Source organism: Equus przewalskii, chromosome 23, assembly GCF_037783145.1.
Source record: "Equus przewalskii isolate Varuska chromosome 23, EquPr2, whole genome shotgun sequence".
Taxonomy (NCBI): domain Eukaryota; kingdom Metazoa; phylum Chordata; class Mammalia; order Perissodactyla; family Equidae; genus Equus; species Equus przewalskii.
Window position 1 is genome coordinate 8448931 of NC_091853.1, and position 22848 is coordinate 8471778.

The window sequence follows — 22848 nt, forward strand, 5'->3', positions numbered from 1 at the left end:
TAGCTCAGGGCCAGTCTTCCTCAGCAAAGAGAGGAGGACTGGCAGTAGTTAGCTCAGGGCTAATCTTCCTTAAAAAAAGAAAAAAGAAAGAAAAGAAAAAATTAATGAAATTGAAAACAAATAAAATTTGTATAGCTATAAAAAGAGCAATGTGATAGTATTTTTTAAAGTTATAAAAATATACTCTGTGCCTCATGATTCTATTTATCCATTTGCACAAGGCGAAACATACAAGGCTAATCACTGTTTTTGATGGCAAAATATCAGAAACAACATAAGGATACATCAGTAGGAATACAATTAAATAAAATATGGTACACACAATATAATGAAATGGTTCAAAGGAAAAATCTAGAGCTGTATCTATTAGCATAAATAGATCTCAGAAATAGTGAAAAAACAGTGCCTACTGTGTATTATTATTTATGTAAGGAAAACGTGCTTACATATAAGGAAATATATATGTGCGTAGATATATGCCTACTTAAAAATATTTTACTGAACAGTCTTGAAGGATATACACTAAATCAAAATGGGAAGAGACCAGAAATTGGGTGGAACTCAAAGGGAACTTTAGCTTTAATATTCTGAAAAAATTTTTTAAAGAATATGTATTTATATATAACTTTTTTAAGTAAAATTAATTTCAAAAAATAAAAACATAAATTAGACTCTCACATGCTTTAGTTATTAATCAGTCCATATTTAGTGAAAAGAATTTATATCATATTATATATCATTGAATATGTAAACATAGCCACACTTTCTTGGTGTAATATAAACTCTGCTCTTGATGTGTTCTCTGCAGGTATGACCCCAAAACAAACCAGTGGAGCAGTGATGTGGCTCCTACAAGCACCTGCAGGACAAGCGTTGGTGTGGCAGTGCTTGGAGGCTTTCTCTATGCTGTGGGTGGCCAGGATGGCGTGTCTTGCCTCAACATTGTTGAGAGGTGATTTTTTTGAGTTATTTTCAATTTTTTTTTTAAAGAATATAGAGGGCTCCTTAAAAGAAAGAATTTAGGACAATAGGGAATCCAGTATTCAGTGGATTTCCCATGGGCTTTAAGGAAAAAGTTTTCAGTTGATCTTAAAGTCTAGGAAGATGAAAGATATAACCTGATTTTTTAAACTATGTGTTACACTGATTGAGCCTAACATTGAAGTGTTGGAATCGTATTTTAAATTATATTCTATGCGTGATATCAAGCATACTACTTCTGAAATCTATTCTGATTTTTTTCCATACTTGGAGTATACTTAATGCATGAGTTTGCCCAGACTTCCTCCAGAAAAATGACTAAAGTAATAATACTTTATCTAACACATAAAGACCCCACAGTATTTTGTATATGGATTCTCATTAATTCTTTACTTTTTAATTTTTTTATCGAGGTCATAATAGTTTATAACATTGTGAGATTTCAGTTGTACATTATTATTTTGTCAGTCACCATGTAAATGTGCCCCTTCACCCCTTGTGCTCACCCTCAAACCCCCTTCCCCTCTGGTAACCACTAAACTGTTCTCTTTGTCCGTGTGTTTGTTTATCTTAAACATATGAGTGAAGTCATATGGTGTTTGTCTTTCTCTGTCTGGCTTATTTCGCTTAACATAATACCCTCAAGGTCCATCCATGTTGTTGCAAATGGGATGATTTTGTCTTTTTTATGGCTGAGTAGTATTCCATTATATATATACATCACATCTTCTTTATCCAATCATCAGTCGATGGGCACTTGGGTTGCTTCCATTCTTAGCTATAGTGAATAATGCTGCAATGAACATAGGGGTACATAGGTCTCTGAGTTGTTCATTTCAAGTCCTTTGTATAAATACCCAGTAATGGGATAGCTGGGTCGTATGGTATTTCTATTTTTAATTTCTTGAGAAATCTCCATATTATTTTCCATAGTGGCTGCACCAGTTTGCAGTCCCACCAGCAGTATATGAGGGTTCCCTTTTCTCCACACCCTCTCTAACATTTGTTATTTTTGTCTTGGTGATTGTAGCCATTCTAATGAGTGTAAGGTGATAGATATCTTAGTGTAGTTTTGATTTGCATTTCCCTGATGATTAGTGATGTTGAACATCTTTTCATGTACCTGTTGGCCATCTGTATATCTTCTTTGGAAAAATGTCTGATCATGTCCTCTGCCCATTTTTTGATTGGGTTGTTTTTTTCTTGTTGCGTTGTGTGAGTTCTTTACATATTTTGGAGATTAACCCCTTGTCAGATATATGATTTGCAAATATTTTCTCCCAATTGGGGGTTGTCTTTTTTTGTTGTTCCTGGTTTCCTTTGCATTGCAGAAGCTCTTTAGCCTGATGAAGTCCTGCTTGTTTTTTTTTCTTTTGTTTCCCATGTCTGACTATTTGAAAAGGTGCTTCTAAGACCGATGTCAGAGAGAATTATTGCTTATATTTTCTTCTAGGAGTTTTATGGTTTCAGGTCAAATCTTCAAGTCTTTGATCCATATAGAGGTGTTTTTTGTTTATAGTGAAAGATAATGGTCTACTTTCATTCTTTTGCATGTGGCTGGCCAGTTCTCCCAACACAATTTATTAAAGACACTTTCCTTTCTCCGTTGTATGTTCTTAGCTCCTTTGTTGAAGATCAGCTATCCATAGATGTGTAGTTTTATTTCTGGGCTTTCAATTTTGTTCCATCAATCTGCATGTGTGTTTTTGTACCAGTACCATGCTATTTTGATTATTATAGCTTTCTAGGATATTTTGAAGTCAGGGATTGTGATGCCTCCAGCTTTGTTCTTTTTTCTCCAGATTGCTTTAGCTATTCTGGGATCTTTTGTTGCCCCATGTGAATTTTAGGATTCTTTGTTCTCTTTCCGTGAAGAATGTTATTGGGATTCCAATTGGATTGCATTGAATCTGTAGATTGCTTTAGGTGGTATAGACATTTTAACTGTATTTATTCTTCCAAACCATGTGCATGGAATATCTTTCCATTTCTTTATGTCATCATCAATTTCTTTCAGTAATGTCTTATAGTTTTCATTTTATGGGTCTTTCACCTCCTTGGTTAAATTTATTCCTAGATATTTTATTCTTTTTTGTTGCAATTGTAAATGGGATTGTATTCTTGAGTTCTCTCTCTGTTAGTTCATTATTAGAGTATAGAAATGCAACTGATTTTTGTAAGTTGATTTTGTACCCTGCAAGTTTTCTGTAGTTGGCAGATTATTTCTAATGATTTTCCAATGGATTCTGTAGGGTTTTCTATATACAATTATATCATCTGCAAACAGCAAGTTTCACTTCTTCATTGCCTATTTGGATTCCTTTTAGTTCTTTTTCTTGCCTAATTGCTCTGACCAAAACCTTGACTGCTGTCTTGAATAAGAGTGGTGAGAATGGGCACCCTTGTCTTATTCTTGTTCTCAGAGGGGTGGCTTTCAGTTTTTCCCTGTTGAGTATGATATTGGCTGTGGATTTGTTATATATGGCCTTTATTATATTGAGATACTTTCCTTCTATACGCATTTTATTGAGAGTTTTTAGCATAAATAGATGTTGAATCTTGTCAAATGCTTTCTCTGCATCTATTGAGATGATCACGTGGTTTTTATTCCTCATTTTCTTAATGTGGTGTATCACATTGATTGATTTGTGGATGTTGAACCATCCCTGCAACCCTGGTATAAATCCCACTTGATCACGGTGTATGATCTTTTTAATGTATTGCTGTATTCAGTTTGCCAATATTTTGTGGAGGATTTTTGCATCTCTGTTCCTCAGAGATATTGGCCTGTAATTTTCCTTCTTTGTTTTGTCCTTGTCTAGTTTTGGGATCAGGGTGATGTTGGCCTCATAAAATGTGTTAGGAAGTGTTCCATCTTCTTCAACTATTTGGAATAGTTTGAGAAGGATAGGTATTAAATCTTCTTTAAATGTTTAGTAGAAGTCTCCAGGGAAGCCATCAGGTCCTGGACTTTTATTTTTGGGAGGGTTTTTGATTACTGTTTCAATCTCTTTACTTGTGATTGGTCTATTCAGATTCTCCATTTCTTCTCAATTCAGTTTTGAGAGGTGTATGAGTCTAAGAATTTATCCATTTCTTCTAGATTGTCTAATTTGTTGGCATATAGCTTTTGTAGTATTCTCTTATAATTCTCTGTATTTCTGTGGTATCCATTGTAATTTCTCCTCTTTTTTCATTTCTAATTTTATTTATTTGTGCCTTCTCTCTTTTTTTTCTTACTGAGTCTGGCTAAGGGTTTGTCAATTTTGTTTATCTTCTCAAAGAACCAGCTCTTTGTTTCATTGTACTTTCTACTGTTTTTTTGTTTGTTTGTTTGTTTCAATTTCATTTATTTCTGCTCTAATTTTTACTGTTTCCCTCCTTCTGCTGATTTTAGGCTTTGTTCTTCTTTTCCTAGTTCTGTGAGGTGTAGTTTTAGATTGCTTATTTGAGATTTTTCTTATTTGTTAAGGTGAACCTGTATTGCTATGAATTTCCCTCTTAGGACCACTTTTGCTGCATTCCATATGAGTTGGTAAGGTCTGTTTTCATTTTCATTTATCTCCAGATTTTTTTTTATTTCTCCTTTAATTTTTTCAATGATCCCTTAGTTCAGTAGCATGTTGTTTAGTCTCCATGTTTGTCAGTTTCCCAGCTTTTTTCTTGTAGTTGATTTCTAGTTCCATAGCATTATGATTGGAAAAGATGCAAGTTCATCTGGCCTAGTTCTTCATTTAAATCCAATATTTCATTGTTGACTTTCTGTCTGGATGATCTCTCCATTGGTGTAAGTGGGGTGTTAAGGTCCCCTACTTTTATTGGTTGTTGTTAATATCTCCTTTTAGGTTTGTTAATAGTATTTTATGTACTTTGGTGGTCCTGTGTTGGGTGCATTTATGTTTATAAGTGTTATGTCTTCTTGGTGGAATGTCCCTTTTATCATTATATACTGCCCCTCTTTCTCTCTCATTACCTGTTTTATCTTGAAGTCTACTTTGTCTGATATAAGTTTGGCAACACCTGCTTTATTTTGTTTGCCATTAGCTTGGAGTATCATCCTCCATTCCTTTGCTCTGAACCTGTGTTTGTCTTTAGAGATGAGATTAGTTTTCTGGAGGCAGCATATTGTTGGGTCTTGTTTTTTAATCTATCCCACCTCTCTGTGTGTTTTGATAGGAGAATTCAATCCATGTACATTTAGAGTGATTATTGATATATGAAGGCTTAATTCTGCCATTTTATCACTCATTTTCTGCTTCTTCTGAATTTCCATTGTTTCTCATCCTGTGTATTTTGGACTACTAGTTCAGTTTGGTAGTTCTCTTTGATGGTTTTCTCAATTTTCTTTTTATTTATCATTTGTGTCTCTGTTCTGATTGTTTGTTTAGTGGTTACCATGAGGTTTGTATAAAAAATTTCATAGATGAGATAGTCCATTTGCTGACAGCCTCTTATTTACTTAGACTAAGCCAATTACATCCTTTTCCTCTTCCCCTTCTAAGTAATTATTGTCACAACTTATTCCAACTTGTCCTGTGAATTTGTGGTTAAAATGATGAGATTGTATTTATTTTTGATATTTTTCTTTCCTTTATCTTTAATCTTATATCTAAGTGTTTGCTAACCTGTTCTGATAGACAGCTGCAGTTTTCTGATTTTGTGTACCTATTTATCTCCTTGCTCAAGGCTTTGTAACCCTTTTCTTTCTTTTTCAGGTATGAGGGCCTTCTTGAGCATTTCTTGTAGAAATGGTCTTGTGCCAATGAACTCCTTTAGCTTTTGTTTATCTCAACAAAGTTTTTATTTCTCTATCATATCCGAAGGATATTTTCACTCGATAGAGTATTCTTGGCTGAAAGTTTTTGTCTTTCAGAAATTTGCATATGTCATTCCACTCTCTCCTAGCCTGTAAGGTTTCTGCTGAGAAATCTGCTGAAAGCCTGATAGGGGTTCCTTTGTAAGTTATTTTCTTCTGCTTTGCCACCCTTAATATTTTTTCTTTGTCATTGACTTTTGCCAGCTTTACTTCTATATACCTGGAAGAAGGTCATTTTACATTAATATAGTTAGGAGTTCTGTGAGCTTATTTCACTTGTATTTTCAGCTCCTTTCCCAGGTTTTGAAAGTTCTTGGCTGTTATTTTTTTGAACATGCTTTCTGCTCCATTCTCCTTCTCTTCTCCCTCTGGAATACCCATAATCCTTATGTTGCCTTTCCTAAGTGAGTCGGACACTTCTCAGAGAATTTCTTCATTTCTTTTTAGTCTTAGTTCTCTCTCCTCCTCCATCTGATGCGTTTCTATATTTCTATCCTCCAGACTGCTAATTTTCCCCTCTATAATATTAGCTCTGTTATTTAGGGAGTCCAGATTTTTCTTTATCTCATCCATTATGTTTTTCATCTCCAACATTTCTGATTGGCTTTTCTTTATAGTTTCAATCTCTTTTGTGAAAAATTCCCTCTGTTCATTAATTTTGTTCCTGATTTCATTGAACTGTCTATCTGTATTTTCTTGTAACTCATTGATTTTTTTTTTTTATGATAGCTATTTTGAATTCTCTGTCTTTTAGATTATAATTTTCTGTGCCTTCGGGATTGATTTCTGGGTGCTTGTCATTTTCCTTCTGGTCTGGAGTACTAAAATATTTCTTCATACTGTTTGGTGGCATGCATTTTTGCTCCACATAGTGATAGTATCTAGTCACAGCTTCTACATGCCGCCACTGGGTGGGGTCAAGAGCTGTGTCTTCTGAGCCTGCCACAATCCTGGGCTTGCTTGCTTACAACTGCTGCCTTTCTTACATATGCACAGGTACTCTGGCTGACCAGCTGAGCTGGAGTACTGGGCAGGAGGAGGGGTGCTTTCTTTTGCCTGCACAATCCCAGAGGCCTTCTCCATCTGCCCTGCTATCTGCTCTCCTGGTGTGCTGGCTTGATGAAGACACCTCCACAATAGCTTAGTCACCTCTCTGTGGGGCTTTCCCCTGGGCTGTGAGGGAACATGGAGAGTGAAGGTGTTCCAGCAGAGCACTGCCCCTCTTCTCCTCTGAGAGCTGCACACGGTCCTGCACCCTGGGTCACTGCCATTCGGGGAGGAAAGGGAAATCCCTTTACCTCCTTCCACTTCCTTCAGGGGATCCAGCATCTCCACCTTCAAATGGTTGGTTGTGTGGGTCTCTCAGACATCTTTTATGTTGTATGAATGTCCTCTATTGGTTTATGAATATCCTTTTCATTGTATCTTAGTGGGGAGAGTCTGAGGGAAGAGCTCACTCTGCCATGATGCTGATGTCACATCCTCTCATTAATTCTTAAAGTATACTTAGGGAAATCTGGGTGGGCTGCCAAAGTTTACTTTATACTTTTACAAATCAGTTCATTTTGGTGAAACAGTTTTTGTTCTTAATTTCTTGCCCTGTCAGTTTTTTGTCATTCTATCCTAGAGATTACATTTTGAAGTTTCATGTACTGTGCTTACTGGCAAGAACATGCCATATTTCATCCTCACTTCTTAAAAAGAAATGCTTCATGACTCCTCAGAATTTTTGAATTAGCATTTATGAATTGGGTTACCATATTTAAACTGAAGAGCTTAACTGTGTCTTAAATAGAGATAAAATTCCAGGTCACTCTTGAAAGCTATACCAGTTCCCTTTTATATGTCCATCATGAAACTTATTTCTCCACTTCAAAACTCTATGCAGAAGGTTCTGGGAAGATAACAGTAGCAACAGCATAATTTTTTAATCTCTCCAAATTCCCACATAAAAGCAGCTCAATAGATAGCAAAGCTAAAAACCTGTGGACAAGTTATGGAGCTTGGTTGCATGAAAATGTAAATGTACTTAACACTACTGAACTGTACACTTAAAAATGGTTACAGTGGGGGGCCAGCCTCATGGCTGAATGGTTGGGTTCACACGCTCTGCTTCAGCAGCCCAGGGTTCACAGGTTCAGATCCTGGGCACAGACCTACACACTGCTCATCAAGCCATGCTTTGGTTGGCATCACACATAGAAGAATTCAAATGACTTACAACTATGGATATACATATGTATATGTATACATATAGGATGGGATATACAACTATGTACTGGGGCTTTGGGGAGAAAAATGAAAAAGTGGAAGATCAGCAACAGATGTTAGGTCAGGGCCAATCTTCCTCAGCAAAAAGGCAAAAACAAACAAAGGTTACAATGGTAAATTTTACCACAATTAAAACCATAGGGACAAAATTTAAAATAAACTAGGGGAAAGAGTATCCCCATAAACCCTAAAACACAAGTGGGCAAAGACAAACTACCAATAGCCACAAGACCTGCATGATTTCAGTGTCTATACAGGAAAAAACAGAGAAAAGCAATCAGAACTCTGACAGATATAAGAACAGAAGAACCTCAGATAGCCAACACATATTACTCGAAAGCGTGAGGGGAATATTTATGAACAACAGCTGAAACTAAGAAGAGTTTTGCCCACTCCCAATATAGAGTAAGTGCAAGGGACCTGCAATAAGATCTGAAAGACTTAGAAGAGGATTTCTCAACATCAGCGCTGCTGACATTCTGGGCCAGGTAATTCTTTGTTGTGGGCATTTTAGGATATTTTACAGCATCCTTGGCCTCTACTTACTAAGTGCCAGTAGCACCCACCTGGTTGTAACAACAAAAAATGTCTCCAGACATTGCCAAATGTCCTCTTGCTTGGGGGTGGGGGGGAGGCAACATTGCCTGGTTGGAAATCAGTGGGCCTAGAGCCATCTAGTCCCTCAGAACCCTCAAAACTGACCAGCCAGGATGACCTTCCAGGACAGGGCCCACACTTCTGGGAGCAGAATCAAACTTGAGCAGGACAAGGACAATAAATACAATGAAAAGAGAAGGCCAACATAAAAGTAAGAGCAGTGAATAAAGCCAGTTAATCTCAGGAGTCAAACAATTACTACATTTTTTTAATGATACATAAAAAAAGCAAGAGGGCTTTCCGTGTAATTATAAAATTTATCACAAACCATTCCTCCTTCTAAAAGTTCAGGAAAACTCATTTCATGTAAAAATGAGCAACAGAAAGTATTGAGGTTAGATCCCATACAAAGTTAATATGTGAAGAGAGAATAAGCAGCAGAATAAAATCTCTACAGACAATAAAAGCACATCAGAAAGACACAGCTACAGAACAGATCGAAACTAATTAACTATTTCAAAATGTGCTAAAAGATGTAGGGAAAATAATGCAAGATATGAAAACACCCGTCAGAATTAGAAAAACTCAAATGAGATGGTGAAACTCAAAAAAAATTAGAAATGAAAGGAAAAATCATTTCAGAATGAAGTTTAAACTAGAACAAAGAACAAATAAGCAAAACAGATAATACCAAAAGACAAATAAAAGATGAAAAAGAGGAAATGTTTTAAATTCAAAAAGAAATAAAGAGATAAAAAGGATTTGAGAGATAGCAACAAATATTGAAGACAGGTAAAAATCTAAAATACAGATAATAGGGGTCCATGAAGAAGAAAACTAAAGCAAGGGAACAGAACAAATGGTAAGAACTATAATTCAAAATTATATACTTGTTGTAATTTTAAAAATTGAATTTGTTTACTGAAAGAATACAGTATATCCTCTGAATACTGACCCAGAACAATCAACACCAAGACGTATTCTAATAAAATTGAATGAAAAAGGAAAAAACCCTTTAGTCATCAACAAAAAAGTACATGTTACTTATAAAGGAAAGAAATTTAGATTATCATCAGACTTTTTAAAAGCAGTACGTTAGGCCAGAAGAAAATGGAGTAACATATTTAAGATCAAAGAAAATGTAAACCAAAGATTTTATACCTAGAGAAACTGACTTTGAAGTATAAACAGCACAAAGTGTTAACATGTAAGAAATCATGGAACATTGTTCTCATGAGTCCTTTCAGAGGAATCTCCTAGAGAACAGGCTTCAGACAAAATTACTAGGGAGATATTGACAGAGGACTGATAGCGAACGTTAAACATACAGCTAATCAGAGAACGATGACTAACTAAGGGTTAAAAGAGAGAGGGTAGCATGCGCTGGCTGTATGTTCAGTCAATGTAAATGTAGTACCACTATTTTTAAAAGTGGGTGGAGAATGGGAAGAGATATGCAAAAAGAAATTTTAATTGTTCTCAGAGATATTGATGTGATAATATTGCTATTTTAAGACTGTTATGCATATAATATGGAATAAAGGAAATGAGTATGGGTTATTCTAATCCTGTCCTCTCCTGTGTCCTTGAAAACGAGGGTTCTTAATATGGAATAATAGATATAAAATAGAAGAGGTTATGTAAAACACCTTGTAGTCCTGAATTTGAATTTGAATTAAATTCCTCTTTGAAAAAATATACAGGGGCCAGCCCAGTGGTGTAGTGGTTAAGTTTGCACACTCCTCTTCAGCAGCCCAGGGTTCACCTGTTCAGATCCCAGGCACAGACCTATGCACTGCTTATCAGGCCATGCTGTAACAGGTGTCCCACATATAAAACAGAGGAAGACGGACATGGATGTTAACTCAAGGCCAATCTTCCTCAGCAAAAAGAAGAGGATTGGTGGTGGATATTAGCTCAGGGCTAATCTTTCTCACAAAAAAAAAAAGAAAAAAATGTATATATATTCTAGTTCTGTCAACTGAAGATGCCTTCAAATAATGACCAACCAAGGAGCAGTGAACATCTATACTCCCAGATTGTGTCTTGAAATTCCATTTCCCACGAAAAACCAGGGCTTCTTGGAGAAGTGTCTGATTCCAGATTTAGGACAGGAAATATACAGATGAGCCTGGACCATCTTGTCATACTAGATAGCAAGCAAGTTATCAGAGACTACTAGATGTCAAAAAGACTCAAGAGCCAACTTGAAAATGTTCTCACTGACCAAAGATGAGACCATTTTAACTTTAAAAGAAATAAGAATTATAATTGATTAAAACCCAATAAATATATTTAAATCTATGATTGCCTATTGATATTTTTTTTTAAAGCCTCATTGGTTATTTTTGGGAGGTCATAGGAAATGAATCTATTATCTTGAAAAACTAGTAAATAAAGTGAAAGAAGCAAGCATATATTCAGCCTTTCTTTTTTGTTGTTGTTGTTTGGTGAGGAAGATTGGCCCTGAGCTAACATTCGTTGCCAATCTTCCTCTTTTTGCTTGAGGAAGCTTGTCCCTGAGTAAATGTCTATGCCAGTCTTCCTCCATTTTGTATGTGGGATTCTGCCACAGCATGGCTTGATGAACAGTGTATAGGTCCATGCCAGGGTCTGAACTCACAAACCCCAGGCTGTTGAGCGGAGTAGGCACACTTAACCACTACACCTCTGGGCCAGCCCCTGTCCAGCCTTTCTTATATGAACTGTATCACATGTGAATTGGGTAACAAAATAGTAGGTAAGAGAATTGTTTCCTTGTAAAAGTATCCCAATAAAAGAAAATAAATGGTAAAATCTCACCATTTTGCAACCCTCAGTAAATTAATAGACCTAGGTATTAATAATTAACAGCTGCTAACACACCACCTTCTACAGTCTTGTCAAAGGGACAAAATGTGATCTGATCAAACTCTGGATCCAGCTGCCAATTTGCAGAACATGCAGAGGACAGATCAGCATGTTGAACTGCACTACGAGTGTACAATTGATCAAATCCATGTTGTAGGGGAAATTGCATGTCAAATGCCCCGGGTTCTAAAACAGATGAATTGTAAGGGTTGGGGGAGGGAGGAATGGAGGAAAAACCTGTAGATAAAAAGAGACTTTAAAAAAATACCAAAAAACTTAGTGAGTAAGAGTAAGTGTCTCAGGATGCACGCTTGGGTGATAAAACTTTAAAGAAACACAAGCAATTACTGTAAAAGTCAGGAGAATGGTTACCTTGAGGGGAGGAAGGCATTAAGATTAGAAAGGAACACATGGAAGGGCTTCCAGTATGGCAGGCAAAGTTATTTTTTTGGCCTGGGTGGTGATTACAAGTGGGCTTTCCTTATAAGAATTCATTAAACTATACATTTGTTTTGTGTGGCTTTCTCTATCAATGTTTTATTTTACAATAAAAAGGTTTTAAAAAGTATGCAAAGACTTCTGCTTCCAAGTGGAATGTAGTAAGTAGTGACAGCCATCACTCCCACTGCAACAACTAGGAAAAAACAACAAAGTATAAATATTTTATTTTTTAAAACATCAGAGACATGTAAAAGTAACAAGGGCTACATGAACTAAAATTCCATTAAAGAAAGAGTCCGTCTTATGTGAGCTAAGATCATCAGCTAGTTTCTTCCTTGGGAACATTTGCCAAGTCTGAACATGGGTGGACTTGGCCCATATTGGACTTGGCCTAGGCAGAGGGATTCTCTTGGAGGAGAGAGAAATCAGTGGAACTTTTGACAGACTGGAATCTAGAACAGTTCCAAACATACCGCTGGTTTTCCCCATGGCATGTTTGCTGAGTGCTAGGGTTGCACAGGCAACTAGGGGACCAGGATAACTGAAATCTCATGCAGTGTTAGCAGTGCTTAGAAGATAAAGTCTTAGTATAGGGAGGGGGCCTGCACAAAGTACAGGACAGATCTCATCCTTGAGACATTCGAAAACAGAGGTGGACTGAGTCTAACTAAGGCTCAATTCCTGACGGAAGTGAAGCGATCAACATTTCACTCTATCTGCCTAATATAGGAAGGAGTGAATCTGTTGTGGAGGGGCAAGAAGAGGATAATATCAACTTCACTTTCTAGGATTCCATTCTTTTATAATGATATCCAGCATACAGTTAAAAAATTATGAGACATCTGAAGAAACAGAAAAATGTGGCCAATAATTGAGAGAGAAATTAGACAATAGAAGCAGACTCACAGATGATCCACATTTAAAGTTAAGAGAAGACTTTAAAATAAATATAATAAATACATTAAATAAAATAGACGAAAAGATAAATGGGTAAAAAGAATTTTAATAATAGAATTGGAATCTAAAAATAAGATGTACATTCTACAACTGAAAAATATGATATCTAAAATTAAGAACTCGTTGAATGAGATTAACTAGACACAGTAGAAGTAGACTGGACACAGCAGAAGACAGAGTAGGTGAACTCAAAGACAGATTAATAGAAAATATCCAAACAGAAGAACAGAAAAACAGAATGGAAAGAACAGACCGTAAGAGATTCATGGAACACAAACAGTCTAACATAGGTGTAATTGGAGTCCTGGAAGGAAAGGAGAGGGAGAGAAGAGCAGAAGCAATATTTGGAGATAGAATTTTTGGTTGAGAATTTTCAAAAAGTGATGTAAGATAAACTTTATTCAAAGTGTATTAAACCTCAGGAAACCTTCACTGACCAGCCATAACCTTTCTCCAGGCCTCCATTCTCCAGCATCTGTGTATCTGCTTCTTTCATCTGCATGAGTTACTATATTCTCAGAATCTGTTTGGAGGTTTTTGATTAAGAATGTGCTCTGTCTCCCTCACTTGCTTCTTAAGAAAAAGGGCTATTTTTAGTATCATTTATTTTCTATTTCCTATAGTATTAATATAGTTTGTTATACAGTATTTAATATACAACAGAATTTTCCACCTATGTAATAAAATAAAATTCCTCACACTATTCCAAGTGATTTTTGTCATATTTATTTCTGAATGCTAGTAATTTATCAACTAGGGCCCAGTAAAGAAAACAGAAACAATACCAGTTATTTTAGTAGAGAGAATTTAATATTAAAAAATTGGCCAGCAGATATTGAAGGGCTAAAAAAGAATGTAAGGAGGACACTGAAGTAACTGTAGGAACCATAGAGCTGGGAAAACAAAGGAAAGAGATTCGAGTTATTAGAGCCTAGAAGGTTGGAGGAGAGATCTGACAGAACTAAGACCGTCAGCACTGGAAGAGGGGGTGTCCTGAACAGCTGTGACACACATCTCCATGGAGGGTTAGCTGCCTGGCTGGTTTCGGAAGATTGTATTTTCCAAAGACAATTACAACACCTGCCATCTCACATGTTCTTCATACAGTTTGATTTTGGCATTCTTCTTATTGAGAGGTGGGATCTATGTTTTCTCTCCTTGAATCTGGTCTGGCTTATGAGTATGGCAAAAGAAGCACAATGTGACTTCGGAAGCTAGGTTATAAAAGGTAATATGACTTTCACTTAGCTGTCTTGAGGCACTCACCTTTGAAGCCTGTCTCAAGTTGCCATGTTGAGAGGAAGCCCAAACTATCCTACATGGAGAGACCACATGGAGAGACCTGGAGGCTGCATGGATTGCTGATCAGCCAGCCCCCAACTGCTTCAGCACTCTGCTCTTCCAGCCCCAGCCATAATTGGACAGCCACCACATGAGACGCCTGAGCAGAACTTCCCTGTAAAGCCTTCCAAAATTCCAGACCCATGGAAACATGAGAGTTAATAAAATGATTGTCGTTTGAAGTCACTGAGTTTGGGGTGATTTCCCACACAGCAGTAGATTACAGGAACACTGTACTCTTACCTCAGGAGCCCAGAGGGGGTACCTCACAGAGCTGTGACTAAAACATCCAAGAGGCATGACAAGGCTAGTTGTGGAAGTGCCAGAAAAAGGCTAGAAACTAAAATTAATTGGCACAGTCAGAGTGAAGGACCATTGCTGAGACAACACGGACAGGGTTGGCAAGCAAACAGAAAGGAACCAGTCCCTTTTCCTCTGTAGACTTCCAGTGTCTAGTCCTTCCTTTGGGCAGAATCTAATAGAGAGCCAGCTTGGCAAAAGAGAAATGTGGTTTTCAGAGTTCTAGCCCCAGCATTGTTAAGTCAGAGTGTAGAAAATAGCTTAATAACTGACACAGGCACAAATTCTAAGATTGTTTCCGAATAACTAAGTAAAATATGTTAGATTCTCACTGTGCATTTGACCATAGCAAGTCTCTGTATTCAACATATATTTATCATGATTTCACACCTTAGGAAAAGGCTTCCCTTAATAAAAACGTGCATGTAGTCTTTACTTTCTCTCACTGCAGGTACGATCCAAAGGAGAACAAGTGGACTCGAGTGGCTTCTATGAGTACCAGAAGACTAGGCGTGGCCGTGGCGGTGTTAGGAGGGTTCTTATATGCTGTAGGTGGCTCTGACGGGACATCTCCACTCAATACAGGTTAGTCCCTTCCAAAGTCAGTCTAGTTCCCCCAAAGCAGCACATTTTCCTTAGGAGAGTCCCCCTACAAAAAAATCTAAAAAGTCCAGGTTATCCTATAATTTATTAGGAAAACTATTTTCCCTCTAGGAGAGTGTAACTCTTAGCTCTTCCTCAGCTCCTTCTGCAACCATAATCTTCTAGTATTTTCCCCAAATGTTTCTTTCTCCCTCTGCTTTATAAGCTACTGGGAATTTACAATGGATAAAAGAACTATTTTTTAATATGATTATTTCCCTCCCCCCAGCCATCTCTCTTAAAAAACAAAAACCCTCTATATTGTAATCTAAAGAATAAATGTGGGGTGAGCCTCATGGCCAAATGGTTGAAGTTCTGCACGCTCCACTTCAGCGGCCTGGGTTCACAAGTTCAGATCCCAGGTGTGGACCTGCTCCACTCATAGGCCATGCTGTGGAAGCACCCCAAATATAAAGTAGAGGAAGATTGGCACAGATGTTCACTCAGGGCTAATATTCCTCAAGCCAAAAAAAAATGAAAATGTTTGGCAGCCAATGTTAGCTCAGGGCAAATCTTCCTCACACACACACACAAAAGAATAATTAAAAGCTTATAGCTGTAAGCTGGTTTATGTGTTAGTCCTTTCTATTTAGAGATAATGGATATTTTTGCCGGAGGATATTGTCAGTGTGGCACTCACATCAGATTCATTGTCACATATCTTGTCTTCTCTTCAGTGGTTTAGTATGCAGCAGAAATTCAGGCAGGGGACTACAGGCGTACAGAAGTTGTCTGATTATGACAATAAATTCTTAGTACAGAATAGTGCTTACAGATCATGTAGTCTAATCCCCTCATTTAAAGATAAGGAGTGTGAGGCCACAAGTCCTAGCTAATGAATCATATGGCCAGAAGTGGCGCTAGGTACCTTGACTCCAACACGTGTCCTTTCCACCATACCATACCTAAAAGAAACCAGTCGCCGATGAGAATGTAGTGGTATTGTTCAAACGTTTACAGGTCCTGCTCAGAAGCAAAAACAGATCGCTTATTGAAAATATGTGTTATCACAAAGTTTTAGTGCCTATGAGGAAAACAAAAGGTGAGAGGAAGCAGTTCAATGGTCACTTACTGGTTTTTCTTTTCCCTGCAGTGGAGCGCTACAATCCTCAGGAAAACAGATGGCACACCATAGCCCCTATGGGGACCCGGAGGAAACACCTAGGCTGTGCAGTGTATCAGGACATGATCTATGCCGTAGGAGGTAGAGATGACACTACAGAGCTTAGCAGTGCTGAGAGATACAATCCCAGAACTAACCAGTGGTCTCCAGTGGTGGCTATGACATCCCGCCGTAGTGGAGTAAGTACCCAGCTACTGAAAACTTTGACAAACAAGCACAAAGAAAGGGCAGTGCAGAAGGAGAGCTCTGATCTGTAAAATTTAATACATCAGGGGGCCGGCCCCGTGGCCGAGTGGTTAAGTTCGTGCGCTCCGCTGCAGGCGGCCCAGTGTTTCGTTGGTTCGAATCCTGGGCACGGACATGGCACTGCTCGTCGAGCCACGCTGAGGCAGCGTCCCACATGCCACAACTAGAAGGACCCACAACTAAGAACATACAACTATGTACCGGGGAGCTTTGGAGAGAAAAAGGAAAAAATAAAATCTTTAAAAAAAAAAATTTAATACATCAGGACAGTCAGGAAGTGCACCATTTAGGCAGAACAACCCCTGCTACTTTGGTACTTGAAAAAAATTAATTAATTTTGATTGCTTTCTCAAGTAGTTAAATATTTTATATCCAATCGTATATTTAATTAGAGAATTTTTTTAATGTTTTATCTTGTATCAGTTGCTTCTCTGAAAGACATCTCTCTGTCTTGTCTACTATCTTAATTAACTTCACCCATACTCATTCATATCTATTAGATGTATGGATTCATCCATATCTATTAGAGCTGAATATTCTTACCTAGTGTTTCTAGGTAATATTCTAAGTAGTTGGCATACCAATACAAATGTTTAGGCAGAAACACATCTGGCTCTACCACCAGTCTCCACAAACTGATTTGAGTCTATCCTATCTATGGTATAGGCCAGATCAGGGTAACCTGTGTCATGTTCTAGATCATGGATGATTTGTGATTATAAGAGACTTCCTGGGTGGAATATAGAATTCATTCATCCTAGGATGTTTGGCACAGACTGAAATGTAACCCATAAACCTCTGATCCTGTGAGAAGTCCATCAGTGTAGGACAATAGGTGGGAGAAGCCAGCAGTAGCTAAAGACTCCCTAATCTGAGGATAAAAAGAAGTGAATTCTAGTTTGCACAAATCAGGGAACACCACTGGTAGGCACTGGCAAGTCAAAGCATTCCCCATCTATGGCTCTTTATTCCTGATAACAGCTTCTTAGTTACATTCCTGTTGTTTTCACTGCTACATTCTGTTTATATTTTCACTCATCTAGCCAATACTTTATCAAGTGCTCACTGTGTGCTGGGAAAGCAAAAATAAGTATGACATGATTCCTCTTCTCAAGGAGCTCCCAATTTAGTGAAGGAAATTGAAATGTTTACAGCTGACTATAAAAAACAAGTCCTGTAGTAATAGCATGTGTGTTATAGAAGGACATGAGAGAATACGCTTAATACTTTTGGGGCAGTGAAGAGACTTAACCAGAGAAAGTAGCGTGTAAGCTGGGCCATGAAAGATGAATAAGATTTTCTAGAAGAGGGGAAGGAAACACTGGCCAGGGAACAACATGTGCAAAAGTATGGAGTTGTGAGAAATATATTTTCTGGGACTAGCAATTAATCCAGTATTACTGCAGCATTAGGAGGTGAGGCTAAAACATGGGCTAATATGGATCTCTTGAGGGTCTGAATGACATAAGGACTTTAAACTTACCCTTAGGTGAAAAGGAGGCTTAGAAAGGTTTTAGAGGGAAGTGACAGCATGGTTGGGTCTATATTTTAAACAGAGAATTAGTGGCCATTTAGATAGTGGATTAGAACAGGCAAATCCCAAAAGTGAGAGCAGTTTGGAGGTTCTTGCTCACTCCCAGTGAATGCTTTTCCTAAAATTCAAGAAATACAAGTTTTTAACTCTGTGTAAATATTCTAATTGAATATATAATTTTATAGTTCCCATAATTTAATAGATTTTTGTTGTTCCTTTTTTCCTCTGTGTTTAAGTAAACCAGAGTGTAAGGCCATAAAGAATTATCTTTTATTAAAGAGATTTATCTAGCAACCAGTCTGAATTTTCCCAGTGATTGTCTAGTTTCTTCAGTGGCCGCTGTGTTTTGGTCCTGTAGGTTGGCCTGGCAGTGGTGAATGGACAGCTCATGGCTGTAGGAGGTTTTGATGGCACAACATACTTGAAGACCATTGAAGTTTTTGATCCTGATGCCAACACATGGAGGTAACCTTTAAGCTGTGTTGCAAATCAACTCACTGCTGACTTAAAAAATCATGGGCTTGAGATAGCCCATGACCGTCAAAATCAGGATGGTCGTACGTTGAATGACCTCTTGCAGTACTTTGAAGAGGGCTTCAAGTTATCCATATTTGATAGCTTCTTTTGACTCCATTGCTCTGAAGTGGCTGACATCTTACAAAATTCTTCTCTTTAGTAACTCTCCTATAATTAGAGATGGCAAAAACAAAACAAAAAAATCTCCTTTCTAGCCCCATCATGTTCAGTTGAGGAAACTAAGGCACTGAGAAATAAAATTAGTTGCCTGAGCAGGTGAGTGACAGTTAGAACTGGAGTCTAGATCTTTGGCTGTCAATCTGTCAGTGCAGTTTTTTTGGTGTTCTTGTGGGCAGCTTGATGCCCAGGAAAAACAAATTGCAGTTGCTTTTTTAAAAATAATATTTTTCTCATTTTAAAACCAATTTTTTTCCTTGAGCTTTTAAAATCTACTTAAATATATTATTATTCTACTTTAAAATGTAGTAAATTTTCACAGTTACGTTTAGGGAGGAGGCTACATCTTATTTAAGAGAGTTTAACCATGTTAAACTATATTAATAAGTTTAATTTTACCTAGCTTTTAAATTCTTAGTTGTCTAACAAATCCTTCCTAAGTACTTAAGTAGTTCTCATAAATTCACATAAATCAGGTGACCCTTGCATTTATTTTAAATATTCAAAAACTTTTACAAATTTAGCAAAATTCTCTTAAACTTTTTAACTTAAAATCATAAGTCTAAATCTTTACTCAATCACACATTTTATACTTGATTCACAAAACTAATCTGATAGATGCTTTAATATGCCAAATTCTCTTAAACATGACAAGAACTTAAAATGACAAATATATAGTTAATTATCAAACAATATAAAATATTAATATTATAGGTTTGAAGTACTTCATACCTATTCTTAGACATTCTGAAAGAATTTCCTCATGACCATGAAAGATAAGCTGAGGTTTGTTTTATAGTCACTATTCCAAAAGGAGCAGTCTCGTAGTCCATTCCTGCTGCATTCTAAGTATACATTTTCTAATTTTGAGCTTATAACTACTCACCCAGATTTCTTCATCAGTCTATAAGATTTAGCTAATGAATTTGCCGAGTTCTTTTTATAGTCTTCATCTTTGGGAAGCCACACTTTCACAGAGATTTAAATGACATTCTTTGGATTCTGCATATCTCTCATGGCTCACTGGTCACAATGCTAAAGTCAGACTAATGACACTGCAGCACTTATCACTTCTACATCACATTTTCGCAACTTTGTTCATTAAGTAAAGATTTACTGAGTGTTCTAGACCCTGAGGATACAAAAATGAACAAAGCAAAATGCCCTGGCTTCTTGGAGCTGACATGATAGTGAAGGAGACACACAGTGCCATCCCAGGGGGTAGTATGGCGAATAGCGAAGGAAGGGAAGGGGGTCCAAGGAGGAAGATGCATTTGAGAAGGTGGCCACGGAAGGCCTCACTGAAAAGGTAACATTTTAGCAAAACTTGATAGACGTAAGGGAGAGAGAATGGCAGGTTTAATGAATAGGAGCCTCCCACTTGTAGAATATTTTCTTCCATTTACAGCTTTCTATTTTTAGTGGGAATTTTAAGAAAGCATCATTTGGGAAAACAGCTAAATTTACTTCTGCCACTTAGTCACTATGATCCTATGTAAGGATTTGTTTCTCAGTTATTGTCACTAAATAGAATTAGTAATATATAACCAAGTAATATTAATGAAATTCTTAAGGATCATCTGTTGAGAGATTATTGTCTAAATTTTTGTAGTTATATATCCCAAACTTAAAACCAATTTTACCTTATAGCTGACAGAGGATCTAATATTCTTTTTCATGGAAATCCTCGATTTTGAAGATGATCTTGTTCACATATCACAAACTAGATGCTGACTTTATTTACTCATGTCCAGTTTTGTTCCGTAAAGGGTTTGAGGAGGCTTATAAGAGTACATATAAGACAAAAGGATAAAAATAAATAATTGATGAAGTTTAAGCAAAGGGAAAATGTGGGTGAGAAAATACTATAGCCAGGGTCAAAATTAGACACAAAAATGTAGATTCTATATGATAGTTAGTCTAGGTGTAAAGTTATAAAGTTATGATGCAAAAAGTGGTTATAACACTCTCTTATTCTTAAAACAGTATCCTGTAAGTGAGAATATTTCAGCCAATGTCTGAAATAATTCTTCTCGCCAGTGCTCACTTCCAACTCCTAATCTTTGGAAGAGATGTATGAAGCTAAAAATATTGGTTGTGATATGAACCATAGAAACGTGTTTTATTTAACGTCTTCGTTATGAAAGAAACAGTGCTTTTTCCAGTTAGAAATCTGATTTTGTTTCTTTCTTCACAGGTTATATGGCGGGATGAATTACCGTCGGCTAGGGGGTGGCGTAGGAGTTATTAAAATGACACATTGTGAATCCCACATATGGTGAACATCTAGAAGACAGTCCTGTACATGCTCCTCTGTATTCTGAAGAGCTTTGACTTTGGAGCTTTGTACAGCTCGAGAAAACATTAGAACAAATTTTATTCTTTGCTGGTGCCTCAACATATGGAAATACAAATACAATGAAAGTACTCACCTGCAAGATGCCACCTTTGCACAATAATTTTCAATTCTGTGCAGAAGAATATTTATTTTTGGTTTTAATTTATCATGGATTTTTTGTTGGCGTTTTTGTTTTGTTTTGTTTTTTCAGATTTAGCCTTCCTCCCACCAAAAAAGAAAAAAAGGAAAGAAAAGAAAAAAAAGACAAAAATTCCAAGCAGCAAAACTTTATTTTTAAGATATTATGTTTGAAAATACTAATAAGGGGAGAAGGGCTATATATGATCTAGATGTTATTTCTAGGCACTCCATCCACAAGACTCCACTACTTACAAGGACTGCCAGTGACAAAGATAGGTATGCAGAGTATATTAGTTAGCCTTCATTCTTGCACTAAGCACAGGAAGACTTGAAAATCTAAAAAAGAAAAAAAAATCTCATTTAAAAGACTTTAAATAGTACAGTTCAAAAGGAATATTAAATCAATAAAACCAGGACTCAGACACTAAAGTTTTCATCAGTGAAAGGTCACATCTTGTTTCCTTTCATATGAACTTGTTTTCCACTACATTTAAAGTCTTTTTTTTATAATATTTTCATAGAGTTTCTGCTAGATCTGGAGCTCTGCTCAGTGCCTCTATAAAAACAGTGTACGATTCTCATATACTGTCTTGAGAAACCCCCAATAGAATCATGTGCAACTCTGCAAGAGTTTTGGCTCTAAAACATTACTGACTGAGGCAATTTTCCTTCCTATTTCCTTATTGCTACTAAGGAGCAGCAGGGAGAACTGTCCTCTCCCCAGCAGGGAATGCTGTTATGCAATTGACACCTGATGCTCAGGCTGCTGAAGCTGAGGCTTACCTGTAATCATGGCCTGAGGGAAGGAATTCTTCAGTTCATGTAATAGTACATGCTAATAAGCGTAAAACCAACTGAGGCATTGTATTAATAATATCTTGGTTCTTTTATACAAACTATATATCATTATCCTCATTCTTTAAAGTCACTGTTACTACTTCTCTCAAATTGCACTTTCTGGTGAAAAGTTAAAATTTTTAAGGAAAAAAATGATAAAAATTTCAGTGGTTAAAGCTTTTTTGTCATTGTGTTCATAGACCAATTTTTTTCAATGTATTTTTCAGGAAAATCTTTGAATTAAGACTTTAACTAAACCAAAAGGAATAACCTTCTCCTTCCCCCCGCCACCCCACTACAAAAATGTTTGGCAACTTTTGTGTTTACATTTAAAGATCATTTGCACCTTTATGAGGAAAAAAAATAAGTATTTGGTAAACAGTTGTTTACATGTATCATTTATGCTTTTTTCTAGCATGTATAACTTTTTTAAATAAAGGTAGTATTTACCATAAAAAATTTTGGTTAATGCTTTTTAATGCTTGTATCTTTGCTATTTAGTTTAGATTTTATGTTTCTATATCATTTATATTTTCTTAATGTAAAATTTTAAGTACTTTCAGTCTGAAGGAATAAAAGGATCGCCAGCTAGAATTATGAATTTTTGTTATATATTTTATTTACTTTTTATTTTTTGGCTGAGGAACATTCGCCCTGAGCCAACATCAGCTGCCAATCTTCCTGTTTTTGTATGTGAGCCACCACCACAGCATGGCCTCTGACAGATGAGTAGTATAGGT

General features: G+C 36.8%; 1 protein-coding gene across 2 annotated transcripts in view; it reads left to right on the forward strand.

Moving 5' to 3' along the window:
* Positions 1-22567, forward strand: part of KLHL20 (kelch like family member 20) — a 56206-nt gene extending 33639 nt beyond the window's left edge. For both annotated transcript variants that reach the window (XM_008511144.2, XM_008511151.2), the window contains 5 exons: positions 809-952; positions 15006-15139; positions 16290-16498; positions 18458-18564; positions 20990-22567. In XM_008511144.2, coding sequence (XP_008509366.1) covers positions 809-952; positions 15006-15139; positions 16290-16498; positions 18458-18564; positions 20990-21074 — 679 coding nt within the window. In that variant the 3' untranslated portion in view covers positions 21075-22567. The remainder of the gene's footprint in view (positions 1-808; positions 953-15005; positions 15140-16289; positions 16499-18457; positions 18565-20989) is intronic.
* The last annotated feature ends 281 nt before the right edge of the window (positions 22568-22848 follow it).